The 21,713-nt window shown below is 40.3% G+C and overlaps 2 protein-coding genes across 3 annotated transcripts in view; both read right to left on the minus strand.

The window, feature by feature from the left end:
• Positions 1-3,900, minus strand: part of LOC105939211 (probable E3 ubiquitin-protein ligase HECTD4) — a 43,759-nt gene extending 39,859 nt beyond the window's left edge. For both annotated transcript variants that reach the window (XM_012881290.3, XM_012881289.3), the window contains exons 1-2: positions 3,204-3,900; positions 225-778 (exon numbers count right to left, since the gene is read on the minus strand). In XM_012881290.3, the coding sequence (XP_012736744.2) occupies positions 225-778; positions 3,204-3,350 (701 nt within the window). In that variant the 5' untranslated portion in view covers positions 3,351-3,900. The remainder of the gene's footprint in view (positions 1-224; positions 779-3,203) is intronic.
• Positions 3,901-5,385: 1,485 nt separating this feature from the next.
• Positions 5,386-16,163, minus strand: LOC118556505 (group 3 secretory phospholipase A2-like). Its single transcript, XM_036144494.1, has 7 exons — positions 15,589-16,163; positions 13,973-14,105; positions 13,221-13,355; positions 11,903-12,870; positions 9,407-9,539; positions 7,501-7,620; positions 5,386-7,348 (listed from the first exon to the last, which is right to left on the minus strand). Exons 1-7 carry the CDS (start codon positions 16,070-16,072, stop codon positions 7,168-7,170), a joined length of 2,154 nt encoding a protein of 717 aa, XP_036000387.1. The 5' UTR covers positions 16,073-16,163; the 3' UTR covers positions 5,386-7,167.
• Positions 16,164-21,713: the final 5,550 nt, after the last annotated feature.

The following is a 21,713-nucleotide window of genomic DNA, read 5'->3' on the forward strand; positions in this document are numbered from 1 at the left end:
AATTTTAGCATATAGGTTGCTAATAATAACTAACTTGGTGGAGAGCAACGTCAATGATAGGCTTCAGTTATTTAACATCTAAACAGCTTCATATTACTTAGTAATATGAAGCTGTGTTTATCAAATATACCTTCAGATTCTATTGCTCTCTGTTGACACAAACCACCGGAACGATAATACGAAATGTGCCCTAAAAACCACAAGGACAGATGTTATTGCCTCACCTGGCGCAGGCGAGTGCCACAAGTGCAGCAGCGGCATTTTCCCGCTGTCTCTGTGTGTGAAGGATCTGGGAGCGAGCCGGAGGCTGAGCCTGGCCTGACCCCTGCGCACCATCTTCTAGCCAGGAGCACAGCAAGCCCTCCAGGCCGTTGAGACAGTCTGCAGGCTCCTTGCTGAGGCTGAGCGGCTGGCAGTCCCGGAGGCAGGCTAGCAGGACTTCTGCCGTCACGCCGCAGAGCGCCGGGTCGCTGCGGGTCTGGGACTGCAGCAGGGGGAAGACCAGCAGTAGGGCGACGCGGGAGGCGAAAGGAGCTTGCTCGGGTTGCTGGAGGAGGCCTTGCCTTTTGAGCAGGGCCAGGGTCTCCTCGTCAGCCCCTCCGCTTCCCTCGCGGTCCTGCTGCTCCTCCAGGGCCAGCTGCCGCTGCGCCGCCCACAGGCCGCGCAGCGCGTTGAGACGGTACTCCAGCAGACGGGCGTACGCATTGCTCTGATTCCCGCAGACAGCACGCAGACGCTCTGCGAGCTCCACGGGGTTCTTCGTCTCAAAAGTAAGAATCTGGAGAAGAGGATGAGAAGTAAGATGAGAGGGGGGGAAAAAAAGACAAAAAACTTATAAACCTACAGCAAAAAAAGGAGTAAAAACAGCAATTATGAGTGTCTACACGTGTCCAGATTGTGTTTATTTTGGGTTGGTTAGTCCATCTCTGGCTTCATTTCCTGAGAATGAAGTTTGATATAAATATTTCACAAGACTTCAAGACTATATTACAGGTTTAACAGCGGTCAATATAGTCACTGTGGAATTAAGGGAAATATTTCCAAAATGTCAATAATGAATCTATTTAGTATACAGACAAAAGTGATGAATCATTTCTAGGAAATAAACTCTTGTAGCTACAGATCTTTGGGCTAATGGTCAGAGGAATCAAAGATCATTAGGTACAGCGGATCAAAAGTGAAACAATGTGCTTCATGTGCACTTAGGCAGCATTTCACATATTGATTACATTCTGCAGCCCACGAATCATAGGCCAGAGGAGAAAAAAAAAAATCCATTTATACCATTTAGCAGGCACAATTTGTATCGATCGAATTTCAGCATTGCTTCTTATGTTACAGTAACAGTCTTTAACTGGAGGCTGGCCCCTTCTCCTCCCCGCTCTGCAAAACACCGCTGCCACTCATTTTATGCGTCAGATAAAAATAGTCAGAATCACAACACCTACGAAAACGGAACTACATGACTAAGCCTTATGGATGGACAACACAGGAAGACAGGCAGGGAACGTCACAGTGGCCAAACCACATGTATTATCCCCCCTGCATTGATTTGTGTCATTATCTACCGGATAGCATTTTGAAATGTGCTCAAAATACGTTGAATTTTCAAAGACAACGGAGCAGCAACACAGTTTGCATGTGGACAGCTTTGCCATTTATTAAAAGGGCATGAAACGACTGCATCTGTGAGCTGATCGAATATCGTCCACACGCGCTGTAATTGGCTTTGATGGAAAAGCGATCCTGCGCCGCCACTACAACAATCCTCCGTATCCAATACATCCACCTCAAAGATGTCTAAATTGTGTTGAGACCGAGTAATGTGATGGAACAGATGTCACAACTATGTCTGCACATTGTCGCAAGCCCTGGTTTTTCCCAAGGAGTGGCGCGGGTACCACTTTCTGCACTTTGGTCTTCCGCTGTTCCCAAAGTGACGACGACGAAAAACTGGCTGAGTCTGACCGCTGATGAGCCCAAACAGCCGTCACACAACCAAGGTCTACGCTGTAGGAACGCTCGATGTGCTGAAGATTGTTTTTATGGCCGCTTTGAACATAATTTGAGCGTTTTGAAATTAAGAAAAAGAAATGATAAACGGGTGATTTAAACCGCAAGTCAGAGGGCTGATACTGAAGGAAAAAAAACAGGAATATGTTAATGTTATACAGAAGGCTATACATGCAAAGGGATACAGAGCTAAACAAGTTGTTCTGACGGAGGTTAGCTGGTTGTGTGTTTTTACTAGTTAGTCGCCCTGAATTAAATATACAACTGTAAAGCATTAGTTACACGTTATGTTAATGGCCGGCTTAGTGTATGTCCACCTGCTGAGTTATCACAGGGTTAGAATGTGTGGATCTGGGTTTATTCAATATGGACGGCCTATTTCACGGTTGGTCATGAGTTGAATGTTGAACAGTGGAGGCGTAAAGCTCATGCAACGTAAGAGAGCCGGCAAAAGCAGACGCCTGTTTTAATGAGAAAGTGGCATTCTGAAACATGGAGGCTGTAAGTGTACATTGTTCCTGCAGCTAGAAGTCTCTACAGTCATCTTTACAAAGCTAGATGAAAGTAACCCAGTGGTAACATCCGCGCTCTGTCCTGTTCCTTTCAGAAGAAAAGCAGGTTGTAAACATTTGATTAGATGTGAGGAAACCTATGCATTGATCTACTCTCTAGATGGTTGAAATTAAGATGAGAAATGGAAGACACCGGCAAAACAGATCCTATAATGAACAACACGTTTGTGAACTGGGCACGGTTTTAAAACAAGCCTGTCATGTCTGTGCGGTTCACACACCTTTACAGGGGACACCGGTGACCACTTATTATTGTCTAACTTCGTGGGACAGAATAACACGTTCCTCTCTCGCGTGTGTTGAATCTGTGTGTTCAGGGTGTGCTGAACGTTACACAACGGGCGATTGCAACTGCGGTAAGGCTTTTATTTTGAAAGCAGCCAGCAAACAGTTGGGCTCTGACAGCGAATCGATAACAAGCAGAGCAGAAAACTTGCAAACGTCGGTGCTTGCACCTGTGATCCACCGAGTCTGTGTTGCAGGCAGCAAACGTGTACATCTTTTTATTTTATTTTCTTACAGCATAATAAAACTAAAAGCCCCCCTGCCTGCCTGCGTGCGCACCTTCGCCGTGTATAGCCGTGTGGCTCATGCTGCGAGAGTCCGGCGTTCACTTACCTCCTGCTCCGTGTCTCCCTGTTCCGACACCCCGATCTCACTGGGCAGCTCGGCCAGATCCGTGACCCGTATGAGTCCGTCATGGAGAAATATCGTCTCCTCCTTCACCGAAAGCCACTGGGACGAGTCCACGGCGCCGGAGCCCATCACTCTCTCCTCCGACAGTGATGCCGAAAGAGCCAAACATTAAAAATTCAGTGACAAGAGAGTCAGAAACGCCCCAGACAGAACCGCTCGCCGCCTACAACAACATTACTGCCCCAACCGTCGCAGTCTTATCTGACGCCGGGGACGTCTGATGGGGGGGCTGAGGGGAGGGAAACGAGGAGCACACGAGAGCCGGTGGGGGGGGGCAGCGAGCAACCAGCGGCGCTAGCTCCACTTCACGCTACATTACTGCCGAGCTAACAGCCGCTTTTGCCTGGTTGCCCTGATTAGCCGAGCTAGCTTACCGTAAGGTGCCGCTTTAACGTTACCGAGCACAGTGGGCGTGACACTCGCACTAAAATCCGCTACTGCGTCGCTGTTCGTGCGACAGTCCACTCAGGGCCCAGCCCGCATCTTTAGCGGTTCCGTTTCACGTTTAAAACGTCCTCGCGGGCGGCTCCGGTCTCGGCCAAGCCGCTGTGTCAGAGTCTGCAGGAGATAACGGGAGTCACCAGGCCATGTTTCCAAGGCCAACTGACGGCTCCCAGCATGCATCGCGCCCAGAAGAATAGCAGTCTAGCTGTCAAAAATTCATGAGCTCATTCATACGTACGGCTCAGAAGTGTGACACTTTTTATTGTTATTTTTTATTTATTTTTCCTGAATTGGGAAAGTATTTTATGATCAAATTGGAATATCAAAGAATTTTTTCAATTTGAGTAGACAAGTTCAACAACTGGTTATAAATCTTTTATCTTAACGATTTTCGATAATTTAACCTTACGATAATAAAACAATACGTAATGTTGACGTAATGTTGACCTAAGTCATAAACCAATGTTTTCTATTATATATACATATATATATATATATATATATATATATATATATATATATATATATATATATATATATATATATATATAAACAGAGCGAGAGAGAGGGAGAGCTTTATATTATATTTAGATATTTATTTACACACTTGGCACAATTGTTGTTGTTTTTTTTTTTTGTTTGTTTTTTTCGCCACTCAGGAAAATTGCTAGTGTGTCCAGGCACCGAATACAGAGTTTTGAATACATTACTCAGTTGTGACTTTATTGTGATGTATTGAATTTTAAAACGAATGGCTATCAACATACGTGGACATTACTTTTCTCAGAAACTACAGTGTAAAAAGATGCCAGTATGATATCTGGTCTTTTTTTTTTTTTTTTTTTGACACATGTGCAAATGCATACACATTCATTTGCACCAGCTTCTGGAAAACTCTGGCACAGCGCACCTACGGAGTCGCAAGTTTGCCACCTATTTAATAATAATAAAGTTGAGAAATGTTTTTTTAGAATGAGATACCTGGACCAAACAAGAAGCCAAAAACCTGCTACTTCCATACAGAATGGGCTGCTTGACCTGGCATTTTTAACTGATCTGACCAACTTGTACTGAGTTTAATGTAGAGCTGCATGGACAAAAACTAAATCATAATCAATATGATCAACTCAGTTAACACCTTCAAACGGAAAATACCACTTCTGTCCTCAACACTGCAGCACCACGATTTGGCCAGGTTTGCAAACATTTTGCCAGAGCTAGAGATGCAAGGGAAGGTGTGCGCACGACTTGAAAGTGCACACTACACAGAACAGACTGAGAGCTGTCTGTCAGAGTTTGACAAATGCTTTTAAAACTTTGCGTTACCTGAGCCAGTTGTTAAATTCATGTGCCACCCTTTTGCAGGAAGATGCGGTTGATTCACCTTCATCAAAAGTTGCAATGCTATTTCACCTGAACGCGTCTCGAGTGGAGGATGGGATTTTGATGCTGCAAGCTAACATTCAGCTGAAACTCTATTTGGAAAGGTACTCCGACATCAGGAAATGTGCTACCTTCTTCACTGCATCATTTGGCTCTACTTATTTACACCAGTCAGCCTTTTTCCACACGAAGATCATAAAGTCCAAATACCATGTACCCATGACTGATGATAACCTGGAAGCGTGCTTGATGCTGTCAGCAGCCACTCTCTAGACTACGCATCCCTGGTTGATTCTATTCAGGGCAATTTATCAGAGTAGGGTAAAGACAAAAATGAATATTTGCACTGTCTAGTTATAAATTCATGCAGTCATGCAACCAACCTCTTGTTTTGAGAGAGTTATTTAATACGGCATTTGAAGAGATGAAAAGTTAGATTCCTCTTTTGTTTTATTATCAGACTCATATAGTTTAGGCTTAGTTACATTTTATTTCTCTGATCTATTTAGGATTTTTCAACAGTAGGAAAATGCTCTGCCTTGTGTGTCACTGCCATCAAATCACTGTCTATTTTTTTCTGAACTTGCTGCAGAGGGAGAGAGAATAAAAAACAAGAACAACAAAGAATACCCAATACATTTATAAATACGTACACATACAGTTGTTATGGTCTGCAGATCATTGTGGCTTTGCCGTTTATAAGCAGCTTGCAAGCTGAAAAAGTGTTGGCACCCCTGATATAAATGTTGATTGTTTGCTTTTACCAATTTTCAAAATGCAAATTGAGGAAACACAACAGAAATCTAAATCTAAATCACATCAATATTTGCTACCTCTAGTCTTTAGGAGCTGCCAACCTCTGATTCTAAGGAGAGGCTGAGGAAGACATGATCCCCCAGGTCACACAATGCGGCTAGACACAAGGTAGTTTAGTTATACTGCATCAGTGAGGTCTCTTCAAGACTAATATTTTAAAGTAGACTGGTGTTTCAAAGTGTGCGTTTTAAGCTCCTTTGAAGAGGCACAAATAAACTGACAACGTTGAGGATTGTAGACACAGTGGTCGGTCAAAGAAACGCAGAGAAACAGATAAAAAACACATCAAACTGATTGCCCTTCAAAAGCAGAAGAAGTCCTGCAGTGTCATCAGCTCACAGTTAGCAGAAATCGGTGGAACCCACAAACACCCAGCTACTTTATGGAGAGATCTGGCCAGAAGTGGTCTTCACAGAAGAGTTGCAGCCAAAAAAAAACAATACTTCAGACATGGAAACATGGCCTAAGGACTCAACTATGCACAAAACATAGGAACTGAGGTGCAAAAAATTGTGGCAGGTGGACTAAAGAGTCAAAAAGGGAAATATCTGACTGCGGCAGAAGGCAGTTTGTTCATCAAAGGTCTGGAGAGCGGTACAATTATTGTCTGCAGGCAATGGTCAGGATTAATGGTGTCATTAATGTTGAGAACTACAGGCGGATGCTTACCCATGATGCAACGCCATCAGGGAGGCGCATGATTGGCCCTGACCGTATTCTGCAACCCTAAGCATACAGCCAAGGTTATTAGGAAACATTTTCAGCATAAAGAAGAACAAGAAGTCCTCAAAGGGAATGCAGGGCACCCACAGAGCCCTGATCTCACCATCATCCAGTGTGACTGGGACTACATGAAGAGAAGGAACAACTAAACCTAACCCTTACGGAACAAGCATTTGATCAATGTTATTTATTCGGAAAGAATTTTTACATTTTACAAAACACCAGTAAATAAGTAGCCTATTCGCAATGACTTTACCCTCCATTTTACCAACATTTACTTTAGACACACCCTCGGTGTTGTGCTCTTTTTCCGCTTTCATTATATTTATGCTAAACAAAATAACAAAGGTGCATTTCTGTCAGCAGGAAAAAAAAAAGGGAATGCGTGTAGCACATTCATGTCAAAACTTGTATCTTTTAAAAGTCAAAGATGGAATGACGTTCAAAAGGAAAATACGTTCTGTATGAAAGGTGATGAAGCTCTAAGCAGCCTTGCTACTGCACAGAGCTCAGGCTTCAGTCACTTGAGCGCCGCCATAATATCAGCTCTCATATGGAGCCTTAGGCAATACTTATGAAGGCGAACAGGAATCCTTTTTTTCCTGCCACTCGCTGTAACTCTCATCGCAGCAGAGTCTTTTTCTCCTATTTTCTTAATGGCCTGATGCAGGTCAGAGGCTTTAGTGAAGCCTCCAGAACATCTAGGAAAAGAAGCATAAAGAAATCAGCACGTTACACCAGTCTTATAACCTGTTTTACAGACACTTGAAACGGCTACACACAAGACACTCCTATTCTGCTGTAAAACACAAGAAAGAGACATAGCTTAATGAAGTACTTCAGAGCTTGACACCTTTTTGTGCGATTACACTCTTTCCCCTTTGAAAGAGTAAAGCAGTCTTGAGAGACAAATTCCACCAGGAGAGAGCGAGGAGGAGCTGCTTCCTTTAAACTTATGATCCGGTCGGCCAAACTGTGAAATCGGGAAAAACACAAGCAAGTTTTGTATTAATCTCTTGTTAGCTTTTACAACTCCACAAGCAGCAATAAAGTCATACAAAAGGCGATCATGTATCATGCAGGTATTTCAACAACATATTTATAGGGCACTGTATAGGTAATGATAGTTTTTGCTATTACAACCACAGACTATCAGTAAATTGGGCGAGAGGTGAGGTATACCCTAGACAGGTCGCCAGTGCATCACAGGACATCACAGACACACAGGACGGACAACCAGGCATGCACACACTCATATACTGTACCTAAGGGCAGATTTGGGTAACCGTAAACAGGAGCACCCAGGGAGAGCACATTCATGTACGGGGAGAACATGCAAACTTGATAAAAAAAAAAACTGAAATAAACCGTCTCGCTGCAATGCAGCAGTTCAAACGATTGCTTCACTTTCTTCTACAATCGCATTAAAAAAAAATTCAAGTTACATTAGTTTAAGATTATGGTTGTAACTTGACAAAATGGGGTAAAGTTCAAGCAGGAAGAATACCATTGATGGCACTGCATTGCTGTTGTCTCATTTCATTTGTTAGCATGCAACAAATTGCAATTTAGGAATACATGACTTAGTTACAAAAAGTTATTCCAACTATAATTGGGAATTAGGTACTCTATTGTTGAACTCTTTAAAGATGGCGCATATAATGTAACGATTAGACTTAGACTTAGACAACTTTATTTGTCATTTTGTATGCACAGAGTGCGTACAGAACGAAATTTCGTTGCATACAGCTTGTGAATTGCAGTAAAATTGAATTACAGTATACGGTGCAGCAGTGATTCAAAAGTAAACAATTGAAATGTAGACAATGCAGGAGAAGTTACAGTGTACAGGTGAGTATTTTTAAAACTAGAAGGGATTAGAAGGGATATTTCTTTGTTGACGCTAAACAATGAAAGGTATAGGATCATCTTTCTTCAGTGGAAACCAATCAAGAATACAAATGTTTTACGTCAAAAGCAGATTAATGCATATCATTTGCAATTTAATATTTCTCTTTCCAGTAGCAGGTCACTTCTCATTGCAGTTTGCAGCTAGAACATCACAGGCACTCAGCAAAAGAAATAATGATTTTTACACTGCAGATGACTGTTCATGAAGGAATGTCATTCCTCAACCTCCAGGACAATCCCCATGTAGTAAAACTGATCATAAAAATCACTAAATAAAACAAGAACAAACAACGCAAAGAGCTGTTTGCTGAACGCTCTTTTCAGGCTTCATTCAGTGCACATTTTCAATGACTCTGCTTAGTGAACCAGCATTATGCGACAAATTAAAATCATTCCAAGTTGAAGAAGTTTGCAGTTTGAGAATGCACAGAAAAATATACTGGTACCACTTTACAATTAGGCTCCCCTTATAGATGGTAGTAAATAGTTTATAGATATGTTATTAATTTATCTGTAAACACGTTATAACTCATTCATAAGTGTTTATTGTGCATTAATTAAAGGCGCGCGAGAGACCAAAGTGACCCGTTTGTTCTTACAAGGTAGTAACTTAGTCTGAAATGTTTAATATAAGCAACTCCAGCTGAAATATATAGTTGAACAGATTAGGCTCACTATAAGGCAAGAAGGTCAGTTTTGTCGCTTGCTCACCCTTAATGAATGCATAATAAACACTTCTGAATGACTTATAAAGTGTTTGCTGATTGATTAATAACATCTATAAACTATTTATTTATTTAAAGTGGTACCAATATACCATATAAGAAAAACTGAAAGAAGTGTTTTACCGGCTTGTGCAGCCACAGTGATAGGCGGTCTTGGAGTCCTTGTTTGTCAGATTATATTTCTTCTCTAAAGGAGGAATTTTAAATTCACAGTCATCCAGATGTTTCAGGCTTCGACACCGGAGCTCATTATCTGCTGGTGTAAAAAAACAGACATTTATCTTTAAAAGAGTTTCTACTGTCACTTTCATACAAAAGGAAATTTCATATGAGGTTCTGGAACATCCCTTCCATAAACTGGAAGATGCAGGATGACAGAGAAACCAGTTTAGCATCAGCGTGCACTTAGAAAGAAGCGCCTGCTCTAAATGTGCCATCCTAAAACACAAAAGGTATTTGCAACTGTCCAAACTGAGATATGTTTTTTGGTCAGACAAGACAAAGATTGAGCTATTTGGTCACTGTAGCAAGAAGAGTCAGAGAAGCCAAGAAGAGTTTTCAAATATCCAGCCAGAATTTGGCAGAAAGTGTGTTGATGGCTACAGAAAGTGTAGAAATCCTTGCTTAAGGTAACGTAATCAAATATTATCAGGGGTCTTGTACAGGTACATCTCAGCAAACTTGATTGTTAGTCAGATTAAAAGTAACTTTTGAGAATAACAATCATTGAGCAGGCATTAAACACTGTGTTCATTAAGCCAATTTTTGTAATAAAAATATTTCAATTTGTCTGATGTAATATTCTAATCCTCTAAGGAATTAAATGTTGTGTTATAATTAGTTGTAGGTGGAAAATCCTACAAACAACATAAATAAAGGCCTGAAAATATCAGTCCATGTGTAATGAATCTATACAGTGTGTTTCATGTAGTGAATTGAGTCACAAAATTTTCTAATTAATGAGATGCACCTGTTAATTTCACCATGTATGCATCATCTGGATCGTCTGTGGATTAGAGCAAATCTGCAATAAATTCTAACAAGGTAACACAATTTGTGTTTATGTAAATTAAATGAGGTTTGTTTGATCTGTGGTCATCTTACTAAATAAAAAAAAAGCGTTTGAAATAATTAAAATCAACCAATTAGAGATTATATTAACGGCAATGGTAAATTTATTTATAGCTATCTGGCGCTTTAGATGGAAAAATGGGAAATCCGGCAATGAATTATATTGAATCAGGTTTTTTAAACACCTTTTAAAAGCACATTTCAAATTTAAAAGACCTATCTTACCCTAATGAATACAGTGCAGGGTCTACAACACTGTACTCTCAGTCCATAAACAGACTGAGGGCTGATGTGAAATGTTAAGACTATAGGTTCAACTCAGGTTTTGGTATTTTTTGAATTTATACCGATTCTGCTACCTTTTTTTCTTCTCCACATGTCCCTGTGAAAATTGCTAGTTGGCAGACATATTTTCTAACCCCATATTTTTCTACCCAGACTGCCTTTTGATCACTGGTAGCAATTAGCTCATCGTCTCTGCAGCAGAGCTTTGACAAAAGCCGGAGGGCAGGATTTACTGGTGTAAAAGTGTGTTAAAAAAAGCCAACTACAGATGAGAAGATACCTTGATGTCCCAGTAGCTCAAAGAAGCTGCAACTTCCTCAAATATTCTGAAGGCACTAAATCATAAATGTATTGGGAATTGTATACATTTTGCTCTCATCTTGTTTCTTTCCAGATTGCTTGATGAACGTCCCACCAGTTACTTTTTAGTCAAATTAGTTACTTTTATACACCTATCCTTGACGAGAATTACTCTCAACAAATCCAGCTCTCTGCATCGTCTCAGCTGTAAAACGATACACTTTTGTGGTAACTAGTCAATTAATCAGTAGGCATATTTTCCCTTGATTGATTTTTATCAATGATTAAAAGGTGATATGCTAAAAAAACAACAACTCATTTTTGGTTCCTAAATGCTCCAACCAACAGCATGTACTTTGAAACATTTTTTTTCTTTTATAAAAGTCCGATATAAGTTAAGTTGGAGCTTTAATGACTCAATGGTAATGACTCCGATAAAAACTACTTCTTCTACCCAAAACCTGCAGCATATTTTTTCCCTTTTTTTGTGTTACAGCAATTGGGAAAAACAAAATCACAATTGGACAAACACCACTAGAAATGGGCATTTGCTGGTAAAAGCCTGAAACTGTGGTGTTTTTACTCAAAGTAATCTTATACTGAGAACCCCTAACGTGCCAATTATAAAGCCAAGAGAAGGACAAAACACTGCTTATGAAAAGTGATGTTATAGTTAATTCTGGCATAAAATAATCACAGATCAACTATTAGATGGACTGTTGAAAGCCAGGCTGTCAGAGGGCATTTTAACAATCATTTGGGAATTTCGTAAGAAAGTTGTGGCAAAAAAAAAAAACTCAAATAAATCCTAATTGATAATCTTAGTTTTGATAAGTCAGACCTCAAAGATAAAAACAGAAATCGGTACCTGCCTAATTGGTGCATTTCTACTCAACAGTATCATGATCTGGCCACCATTTTGCTTTAAAGGTCAGACTGACGCAAGCAGCCGCATTCACTCACCTGTCATATTTGGCTTCTCGTGTTTTTTTACCAGGCTGTTCTCTGCATGGATCCTTTGGGTGGTAGCACGACCCAAGGGCTGCTGACCAGCCTGCTTCCACAATAGATGGAAATCCAACTGCTTTTGTGGTTTGTGCTTTTCATGAAGAGAGGCTGTCCTCTTTTGTTCTCTTGTAGTGGTTGTTGCAAAAGTAGCTGCACTCCAAAAGGCTGCTGGAGATTCCTGGCTGGGTGTTCCTGTTTTAGTTTTCAAACGCATTGTCTTGTGATTGACTGGAAATCGATCTGTGTATGTTTCCGTCGGTCTAACGGTTGTTATGGGGCTTCCAGTTGGTTTCAAACAGCGTCTGCAGTGCAGCCGGGGAGTGTTCCTCCACACAGCCATGTCGGACCCACAGCATTTACTCTGTTTTTGGGCTTTCTGTTCATTTTTCGCCTGTTTTGTCACTCCTTTGACTTTTGCTGGGTCTTTCTGACGGTTCTGCCTCCGTGTTGAAGCTGGGATACTTGAAGGTATTGCTGTAGACGACGTTTGTACAGAGGCGGTTGTGGGGATGGTTGCTGGAATGCTGCTTTTCTGTGGAAGACCAGAAAAGTCTTTTCTCCTATTCTTCTTCTTTCTACCTCTCTTTAGAGTCTTAATTTTAGAGTTAGACATATCTGTGGAAGTTCTGGGCGTTTGTGAAGGTCCTTCTTCAGAGAGCTCCTTGTGCCTTTTGCATCCCCTCCCCTTTGTCGTTTTGTGGTGAAAGGTATCTCCTCTGGGTGGGTCTCCGAGGCCACATCTGTTTTTTGATTTTGTTGACGTCCTCTGGGACTTTGACACAGGCCTCGTAGAGAAATGCTGTTCATCACTGCTTGTTAGATTCTTGCTGTCAGTATGAACACGTTTGCCTGCGACATCGGAGCTGTTGTAAGGCAACGGGCTTTTGAAAACGGCATATGGAGCCTCTCCAGCCTTTTTGCACCTGCAGAGAGAAAACACGCACGGTAAAACTAAACCTAGTGAAATAAAAGATTGCATGGAAATTACAACAACAATAAAAGAATTCAGTACCAATTGCCGTGACTCATTTGAAGCCGCTGTGATTAAAGTAAAAGTGGCCAAAACTGTGTAGGTAGCTGTGCATTTACTTTCAAGGTTTTTCCAAAAAGAACAGTCAATGATTGCGCAGAAATAGTGCACATAGTTGATTTAGTTCTGGAAATATGTGTTGCTTATTTCAACATAACTGTAGCTGAGTTAAATGAAGACAACATTGTTTTTCATGGAGCAAATATTCCGCCTGTAGATATATAGTCAGTGTGTCTCCCTTACATTCCCCACCAGTACAACTGTGTGCAACGCTTCAGCTGCTTCAGCTCAAAGCAGGGAACCTTCAGGATGTTGAAGAAGCTGTAGCCCACCATACTTGAAATGCTGTCATTCATGCCCAAAAGGCACTGTCGAAACCTGACAGACGGAGAGCAGAGGTTAAGAAGTGATCCAGTCACTCAAAACGCCAGGTAACAGGTCTTCCCCGTTGCCTTGTTTTATCCTTGTTCCCGAGAACTTACCCGCCTGAATTGAATAACAATCTGTGAAGGTGTGTTACTTGGAAATGAACATGGAAAAAGTAGAACAATAATGTAATGCGGAAGATGTCAATCGTAAATGTGATGTCAGAATAAAACATGTACTCCCATCCCTGCAAAACAGGTATTGGGTGGGAAGAAAGGAATGCTCATCAAATGGTAAAGCATGTTCACTCTTGAAAGAAAAACCTTGCCTGTAAGATTCATTGCCATGAAGTTAAACTGTTTAATATTGGCTACAGATTTTTTTTACAGTCAGTTAAAAAAAAAAGTTGCCATAAAGAAAAATTATATAGCACATTCCATACGTGAATTATGAGATTGCAAAACCATAAAAAAATGCAAACATTTCCCCTCTAAGCAAATCTGACCTTATATTGCCAAAGCAATATAAGGGGATGTGATTTACCGCTTGCAGGAGTTTCCCCGGAAGGGACAAACCTGTGCAATCCACACTCCCTTTAAATGCTTCTGCGGGTGCATTCTGAAACTCACCTGTGGTCACACTCGCAGTGTGAGACTGTAAAGAAGTTGGGGTTGAAGACTCCATAATTCACCGTGAAAGCTGGGATGATGTCTGAGCAGTGGTCGTGTTCACGGCAGCACTTATCGGCTTTCTCAAACATGCCTGCACACAAGAGCAGGACCCTGGGTGTCAAAAGGCCGTTTGCTAGGGTAAAGTTCAAGATTTAAGATGAGTTATTACGATGTCAAATAAAACAGATTTTGAGATAGTAGATTTAATATGTAAATCCAACAAATTTAATGTGGGCACTGTGGTGCAGTTTGTAGCAGTGTGGCCTTGCAGCAAGAAGGTCCTTTGTTCAAATCCCTGGCTGGGGTCTTTGTGGTCTCCATGTGCACAGATTGGTTCTCTCCTGGTACTTCTGCTTCCTCCCACAGTCCAAGGATATGAGACATGAGGTTAGGCTAATTGGTTAGACTTAGGTGTCTGTGTGTGTGTGTGTGTGTGTGTGTGTCCATGTTGCCCTGCGATGGATTGACAACCTGTCCAGGGTGTCTCCCGCCTCTTGCCCAATGACTGCTGGAGATAGGCAACAGCCCCCCTGCTCAGGTAAACAGGTAAATAATGGATGGATGGACGGATATCTGAAAAAAATAACTTCTAAAGTGTATATGTATTATGTGTTCCTACTAAAATATCATAAACAGTCCCAACACTATCACATTCTGTTCTTTAGACAATCTGGTCATTTTGGTAGCTTCAGTTCTGTAGATCAATACTATTCAACTGCAACAACGATGTATTACATTTTCATCCTCTTTTAAAACATTCGAACATCCTTCCAGCATCGCAAAAATACCCACATCGATTTTTTCAAATTTTGTCACAATTAGAACATAAAAGTATACAAACAACATTTCTTTCTCCAAATATCTGGTTCTCATCCACGGATTACTGACTTTTTTTTTTCCCATCTCAGCATTTGCTTTAAGAGGACAAGGAGCATCTGATTAGGATGGACCCTGTGAAAGGGGGACGATGACATACAGAATAATTTACTCTGTATGTCACAAGTGGGCCATGCCCCCCCCCCCCCCCAAATGTCCTGTAAATTGTAGTAGTATCAGTTTAGCATTTAATCCGATTATACACAGCCAGCAAGGCAGCCGCTCTTCTTGACCTTCTATCACGCTTTTATTTGTATCTGCCAGTATCTACTTTCCCCAGTAATTGTTTTCTTTTTCAATAAATTAATAAATGTAGGCTACACCTAATATTTTATATAATTACACAATAAAAAGGAATGGTCAAAATGTTAACTGTACTGTTATTGGTCTATGGATATTATATCAAAAGTAACACAAAAAAAAAAATCAAACAACAAACCAAAAGATGTTAGTAGGCATTTACTTAAGTATTTAAAATAGTTTTCTACAGGCAGCGTTACTACAACAGTAGAATAAAATCCTGAAATTATGGATTTTTCCATTCATTCACAGCACATGTAGCTGAAGGCTATACCATACCATATCCATGAATAGAACTCTGGCATCCAATGCAAACAAACAAGCTTAAAATAGGCTTTGTGCGAAGTAAAAAAAAACATTTTTTAAAATCTGCAAGCAAAATCCATGAACATTCTTACCCAGCTGTTCGTATCCAGCCGCTTTGCTTCCAGTTCCACACCACAGCGTTCCTGGAAAGATCCAGGAGCGCTTCCTCCGGGTTCTGCTCTCCGTCTCATCACTCCTTGTGAGCCCACTGAGCTGCGCGGCCCCGGGGGGTACAAGTGCGCACGGAGCATCCGGAGACAGCAGCGGACTGATCTCAAACTTCTGGACAATTTCTTGATCCCAGCTCTCTTTTCTGTCGCAACGGGTGTGATATTCTTCGGTAACATCTGGATTTGAATTGATTTCGCACGCTGCAAGACGCAGGTCATCAAACCACTTGGTGACATATAAGGAGCGCACACCAGCGGCGTCCTGGCGCAGAAACGTGAGGAGCGCGTGTCCGTCGGCGGGAGTCCATCTGAGGCAGAACACACCTGGTCCAGGTGCGCTCTGTGCTTCGGATAAACCGAGCCATGATAAGGCAAAAATAGCTCGTAGGAACTTTCCCCTTTCCATTCCAATGTAAGGACAGGCCAGTCCTAATTTAGCGGGAAATATGTCTGCATGGAGACCTTCTTTTGCAAAGCTTGAGACATCTGAGGTTTTTTTTTTTTTTTTGCACAGCCGTCTTAAATGCACGCCTCTGACGTAATCGATGCCTTTGAGGAAAACGCGATTATGTAAGGGGTTGCTATTGGTCCGCTGATTTGGAGAAATTTGACACTCACCTCACATGCCCGTGAGAAGGTGTGAGCCCTTAATTTGTCCTCTAGGTGGGGCTAGATCTTCAAGGTCCTAAAACTAAGGCTGTGAATCTGCTACGAGTTAAACCAGATTGAAATTCTAAATATCTAATAATGCTCAATAACTTAGGTGCATTACAAAGATGTTAAAAAAAGCTGTATAGTGATAAAGCAAACATTTGTGTCCTTACACTATGCTGACGGTCATGCTGGAACTGAAATTTCTTTCATTGAATTTATTTCTGGGTTTTGTCATATATATATATATATATATATATATATATATATATATATATATATATATATATATATATATATATATATATATATATATATATAGAGAGAGAGAGAGAGAGAGAGAGAGAGAGAGAGAGAGTCAAAATACCTCTAAAATCTGTGGTGTGGTGAGCTCAACCATATTCTCTATCATTCACAAATTAAGAATTTTAGACATTAAATGTATTAAGTTAAGAAAGCAACATAGAGAGCTCTGTAATTGTATGTTTTAACTGATTGTGGTTTCAGTAGTGAATTATATGATTGACTGAATGTTTTTCTCTTTCTAAAAGGATCAAATATGTATGTATTAAATAAATGAAGCAATAAGTGTCTTAGTGCAGACAGGATGAGTAGAAAATAGAATTATCATATTCAGTGAGAAGGATGTTGTCCATCTATAGCAGAAGAGGAACCAGACCTTTGATTCAACCCACACTGGTGAGTGGGGTAAAATGGTCGAAGGGCCCTTGCAATGGTCAGAAAAAGGGAACTAGACCTCGAGCTCAACCGACAAAAGAGGAACTCGCTGCCTAGGGTCAAGGTCAAACGGAGATGAGAGAGGTGATGCTGTTCGATGCAGAGGGAGGGTGTGAAGCGCTGCAACCTCCCAGCGGTTCTTTCACCAGATAAAGGAAAGTTAATTTGTGTACTCGTTGCTTAGTTTTCATTTCAGAAGACACGCAGCGCGGAGCAGAAGAAAAAAGAAGACCCAAGACGGAAGGACGATCGATGAGCCAATGGAAGAACACGGTGCCCCTGTCTCTGAGAACCACCGAGACTTAGTCAGATTATCTATTTTTCGTGTTTTTCCACAATTCGGGGCCAACTATCTGCAAATCCTGTCAAGAAGAACTGCTGTGGTTTTGACCTAGTTGATGAGAAGATCCTAGATGTCCAGAAGATGTGAGTTGCACCCATGAGATGTTAGTTCTGAAGCTGAACAATGCGTCGAGCAGAAGAGACGGACCTCAGACACAGATATCAAGGCAAAGAGCTCCAGGCATGAGTCTTTGTGAATGGGACATTAGTGGGACATCGAGGTCGCCATCAAGAGAAGGCACGTCGTTCGGCTGAACAACTCCTTATCCAGCAATCAAAGCCACTATAAGTTTCCATCTGAGGTTCGGGTCAGTTTGCTCCTTTAAAATTAAAATCCTCTCCTGAACGTATTAGTAAGCAGCCTTAGGTAAGAGATAGGACGTTGATTAAATATTAATTTGTAATCTGTTAAATTGCTTAATGCTGTTTCTAATCCCATGCTAAAGCATACTAATTAAAGAAGCATATACAATTTTATGAGAAGTTGTGGACATTCTCTTATTGAGTCAACATTTTTCTGAGTTTTTTTATGATTGTAAAACAGTCATGGTGCATGGTTCTAGAAATATTTTGGAGGTCTTAAAAAGGTTACCTGTAGCCCAAACTTTAAAACAACACCCTTAGGGACTTTTGAGTCTTTAAAAAATACTGATCGTGTAACAAGTGCCGATTTATAGAAGTAGGAGCCAACGTTAACTAGGGCGGTGGTACAGGTAGCTTCAGGTTACTAGGTTGCCTGACCTGTCCACTGAAGAAGGATGTGGCCCTAGGACGAAGGTGGTTAGCAGATCAGTCGTGTCCTACTCATCTAGCTGAAAAGGTCTCACAGCAATTCTAAACAGGGTAATACTCGTTAGATTCAGAGGTCTTTAGAACCCCAGCTAGTCTGAGCTTTAACCCAAAATAGGAAGGATGTGGGGGAAGTGGGGTTTTAGTTCAAAGCCGTAGTCGTGACAATCTATATGGAAGTCAGTGAAGAAGGTGCAGACGGATTCAAGATCATAAAAAAGCCAATAAGGCATGTATAATCAACTGAACAGTTACATGACAGCTTTAAGTCTTTAGTCATAGATTTGGTACACCTTTCAATAACTCAAAGTTCTCATAAATATGTCCGGTCTAATTTCGCTTGTGTTAAAAGCATCTTCATTGTGCACCGTTTAATCTTGGCAAATAAAAAAGTGAGAAGAATTTAATTAATTTCTACCTACTGCAGGCCACAGCACTAGGTAGACAGCATGTATTAGGAAGACATGCAAGAGCAATATCATTGCGAACTATTGCGCTGACCATACATACTGCAATGAACCCTTGTTTTCATGGTGTCACCCTGCAGCTCTCAGTAGTTTCTTGGTCACTCAAAATGTATGTCAGAAATGGGCTTCAAGGGCAGAGAACCTCAATCCAAATGGCTGAATGTGTTATTGGCTTGCAAAACATGAATGCATGGCGCTTAACAAATATCTGCCTGCAGAGAATTGCATTCAAGTAAAATATTGCTATCGCAATTTTGCACACTTTTTTATTGCGATGACTAATTTGATACATTGTGTATACATTTTTAGAAATTAAGTTGTTTCAAAGTATAACCAAAGGAAGAAATATGTGCTAACGCTACTTGAAAGTATTTAAGCAATTGTTAATTACTTGTTTAACTATAATGCTGGGTTTATTCTGTAGCGAAAGATGTTGAGAAGATTTAACCAAACATTGAATCAAAAAATATTGCTGGTTGAGAGAAGAGTCCAAAATGTCACTATAGCCAAGCTAAGAAGCTGTGTCTGCCGTAAGTTCTCTTGCAAAAACATTTCAGAATGCATTGTTTTAGCTTTAAGCATTTAATGTTTTTTTTTCCAAATTACAGCTGTTGAATATTTTTGAAATTAATATTTATCAAACATGTACCTTTGTTTTTATGATAAAACAAGGTCAGTCTCCTGATACTTTCAAGAATTATTTTGTTAAGAACTGCCAAGTGCATTCTTATAATACCAGACAAGCTTTGTCTTTTCATTTACCGTTAAGTATTAAAACTCAAGTGCAATTTTCTTTTCGGCATCGTGGTGCAAAATTATGGAATGAATATGGAAAATATTTGGAATCTTCAGAAATAAATGGTAGAAAGTCTTTGAAAAAAATACTGTTATCCAAAAAAGACAGTGATGTATGATTTTACAAATATTGACTCCCTGAAATCTGAAAGTTAAAATGTAAAAATAATGTTACTGTACATGTCTATTCTGTTTTCTCTCTTGAATGAAAGGACTATCATAATGGGAGCTGCCTGATGTTTTGTTGGTTTAGGGGTGTGGCCTTTGGTATAAGCCCTAAGGGGTTTCTGTCACACTCCATCACATTTTTAATTTTTTATATGTATTCTGAGTTTCTATTTTGATCTGTGAAAATAAATAAAATAAAAAATAAATAAATAAATGGTTTTTTTATTAATTGCAGAAATAAACTAGAAATCAAAATTTGCTTTCTTGACCCTAATATTTCTCGTTTAGTAATCCAGGGTCTGGGTATTCTCTTTAACACAACCCTATGGTCTTGAATCAACCCAGGGCTGGCTCACTCCTCTTTGGAGCCAGGGGTGGATTAGCAAAGCATTCCAATTTGTCTTAATTTTATTCCATAAGTTTTTACAGGGCATCAATACAAAAGGCATGTTCACATGTTTTCTTTTTAGTAAAAATTACACAATTCTTCCGGCTAGACGTTCCTGAGTTTGCAGGTTATTACAGTTATATCAAAATGTTATATATGAGGAAGGAACGATCAATGTAGGACACAAAGAAGGAGGGAAAGACACAAAGGCTTAGGGAAGGACAGAGAACTAAGTTGGGAAATACAAATATTTTCCACTCTTATCCAGACTTGGGAGAAAAAAACTTTCTTATTCTTATACCTTTGCTTAGTGCTCAGTCTTACCTGATGTATTTATGTCTTATTGACCAGCATTTTTTTTTAAACATTGTTCTCTGATTTCTTCCTCAATGCTTACAGTGAAATTCTAAAATCTCGCCACATCGGAAAAATAAGAAGAAAATAAGACATGTCAGTTTTCATCAGATTTTATTGGTCTGTGTAAACTTTCTGCAAAACCTTTACATGCAAAGTTATTAGCAAACATACAGATTTCACCTTCATGCACTATCTATGTACAAATACAGAGAATAGGGAACATTCCACAGAACTGGCAGAATCAAGAAGGTGGCTATAACATTAGCTCGGACAGAAGCCTGCTTTTTTTTGGTTGTTTTTACAAGCAATTCATGATCATCTCATTGTGATCACAGTTGTAGATGTCGCACAGTGTAGGACTAGAGGTCACTGCCACGTCTGGGCGTTGGCCTTTACTCAGAAAACAAGACACCGGTAAGCTCTGGATGTGCAGGGATAGGATCTCTCCGTCGAACATCAAAAGTGATCTGCTACTGATAGACTTCTTTTGTCGATATGCTCAGTTGACTTTTTGTTAATCCTGTGTATACTAGCAAACCAGTTAATCCAGATTAAACCGTCGTTATCATAGTCATGCAGAGTATGGCCTCTGTGTCAGTAGGAATGTTATGGTGAAAAGTGTAAACATTAATGAAGGTACAATAGCATCTTAACAAAGTAATATATTTATATATATATATAAATGTATATATATATATATATATATTTCATCATGCATAGGATTTTTTTGTCTTTGTTTTGACACTGGAAAACTTGCAGACAATTTGCCATATAAATAAATGTCATTCCACTGTTTAGTGTGTGCTTTCGTCAGTTTGCTCTAGTTAGTGAACAAACATTTATTGAAGCCTTGGATAATCGGGGTGTGGAAGTGGGAGGTGTTCGGGGTAAAAGCGGGCCAAGACTGCCCCAGGCACATGAAAGTCACAAGCACAGTGCATGCAGGTAAAAGCTGCACATACTTTTGAAATGACTTGCTCCGTCTTTTCTCTCCTTATGTAAACGGGTAGGAAACTCGTCTGTGTGTGTTCATTGTAAACAGTGCCGTAAAAAAAACCCTCTGAGGTGTCAGAGAGTGAACCGCGAGCTTTGAACGAGCAGAGGTAGCAGGACGTGATTATGTTTCTCTTCTCCCCCCACCAAAGAAATCAAACGAAAGATCAGAATCTTGGTTCGCTTTACCATTTTCCTTTAACACATAGTTGTTTCGCCCTATAAACTTAAACAAGCAAACACATCTGGAACAACACTACAGAAAAGACTCCTGTCAAACGATATTTTTGTCCCATAATATCTTCTTAAACCACAAATGAACAGCAACTGATTACAGATTTATTAGTTGTGTTTTTTTT

The sequence above is a fragment of the Fundulus heteroclitus genome, chromosome 12, assembly GCF_011125445.2.
Source record: "Fundulus heteroclitus isolate FHET01 chromosome 12, MU-UCD_Fhet_4.1, whole genome shotgun sequence".
Classification (NCBI taxonomy): Eukaryota; Metazoa; Chordata; class Actinopteri; order Cyprinodontiformes; family Fundulidae; genus Fundulus; species Fundulus heteroclitus.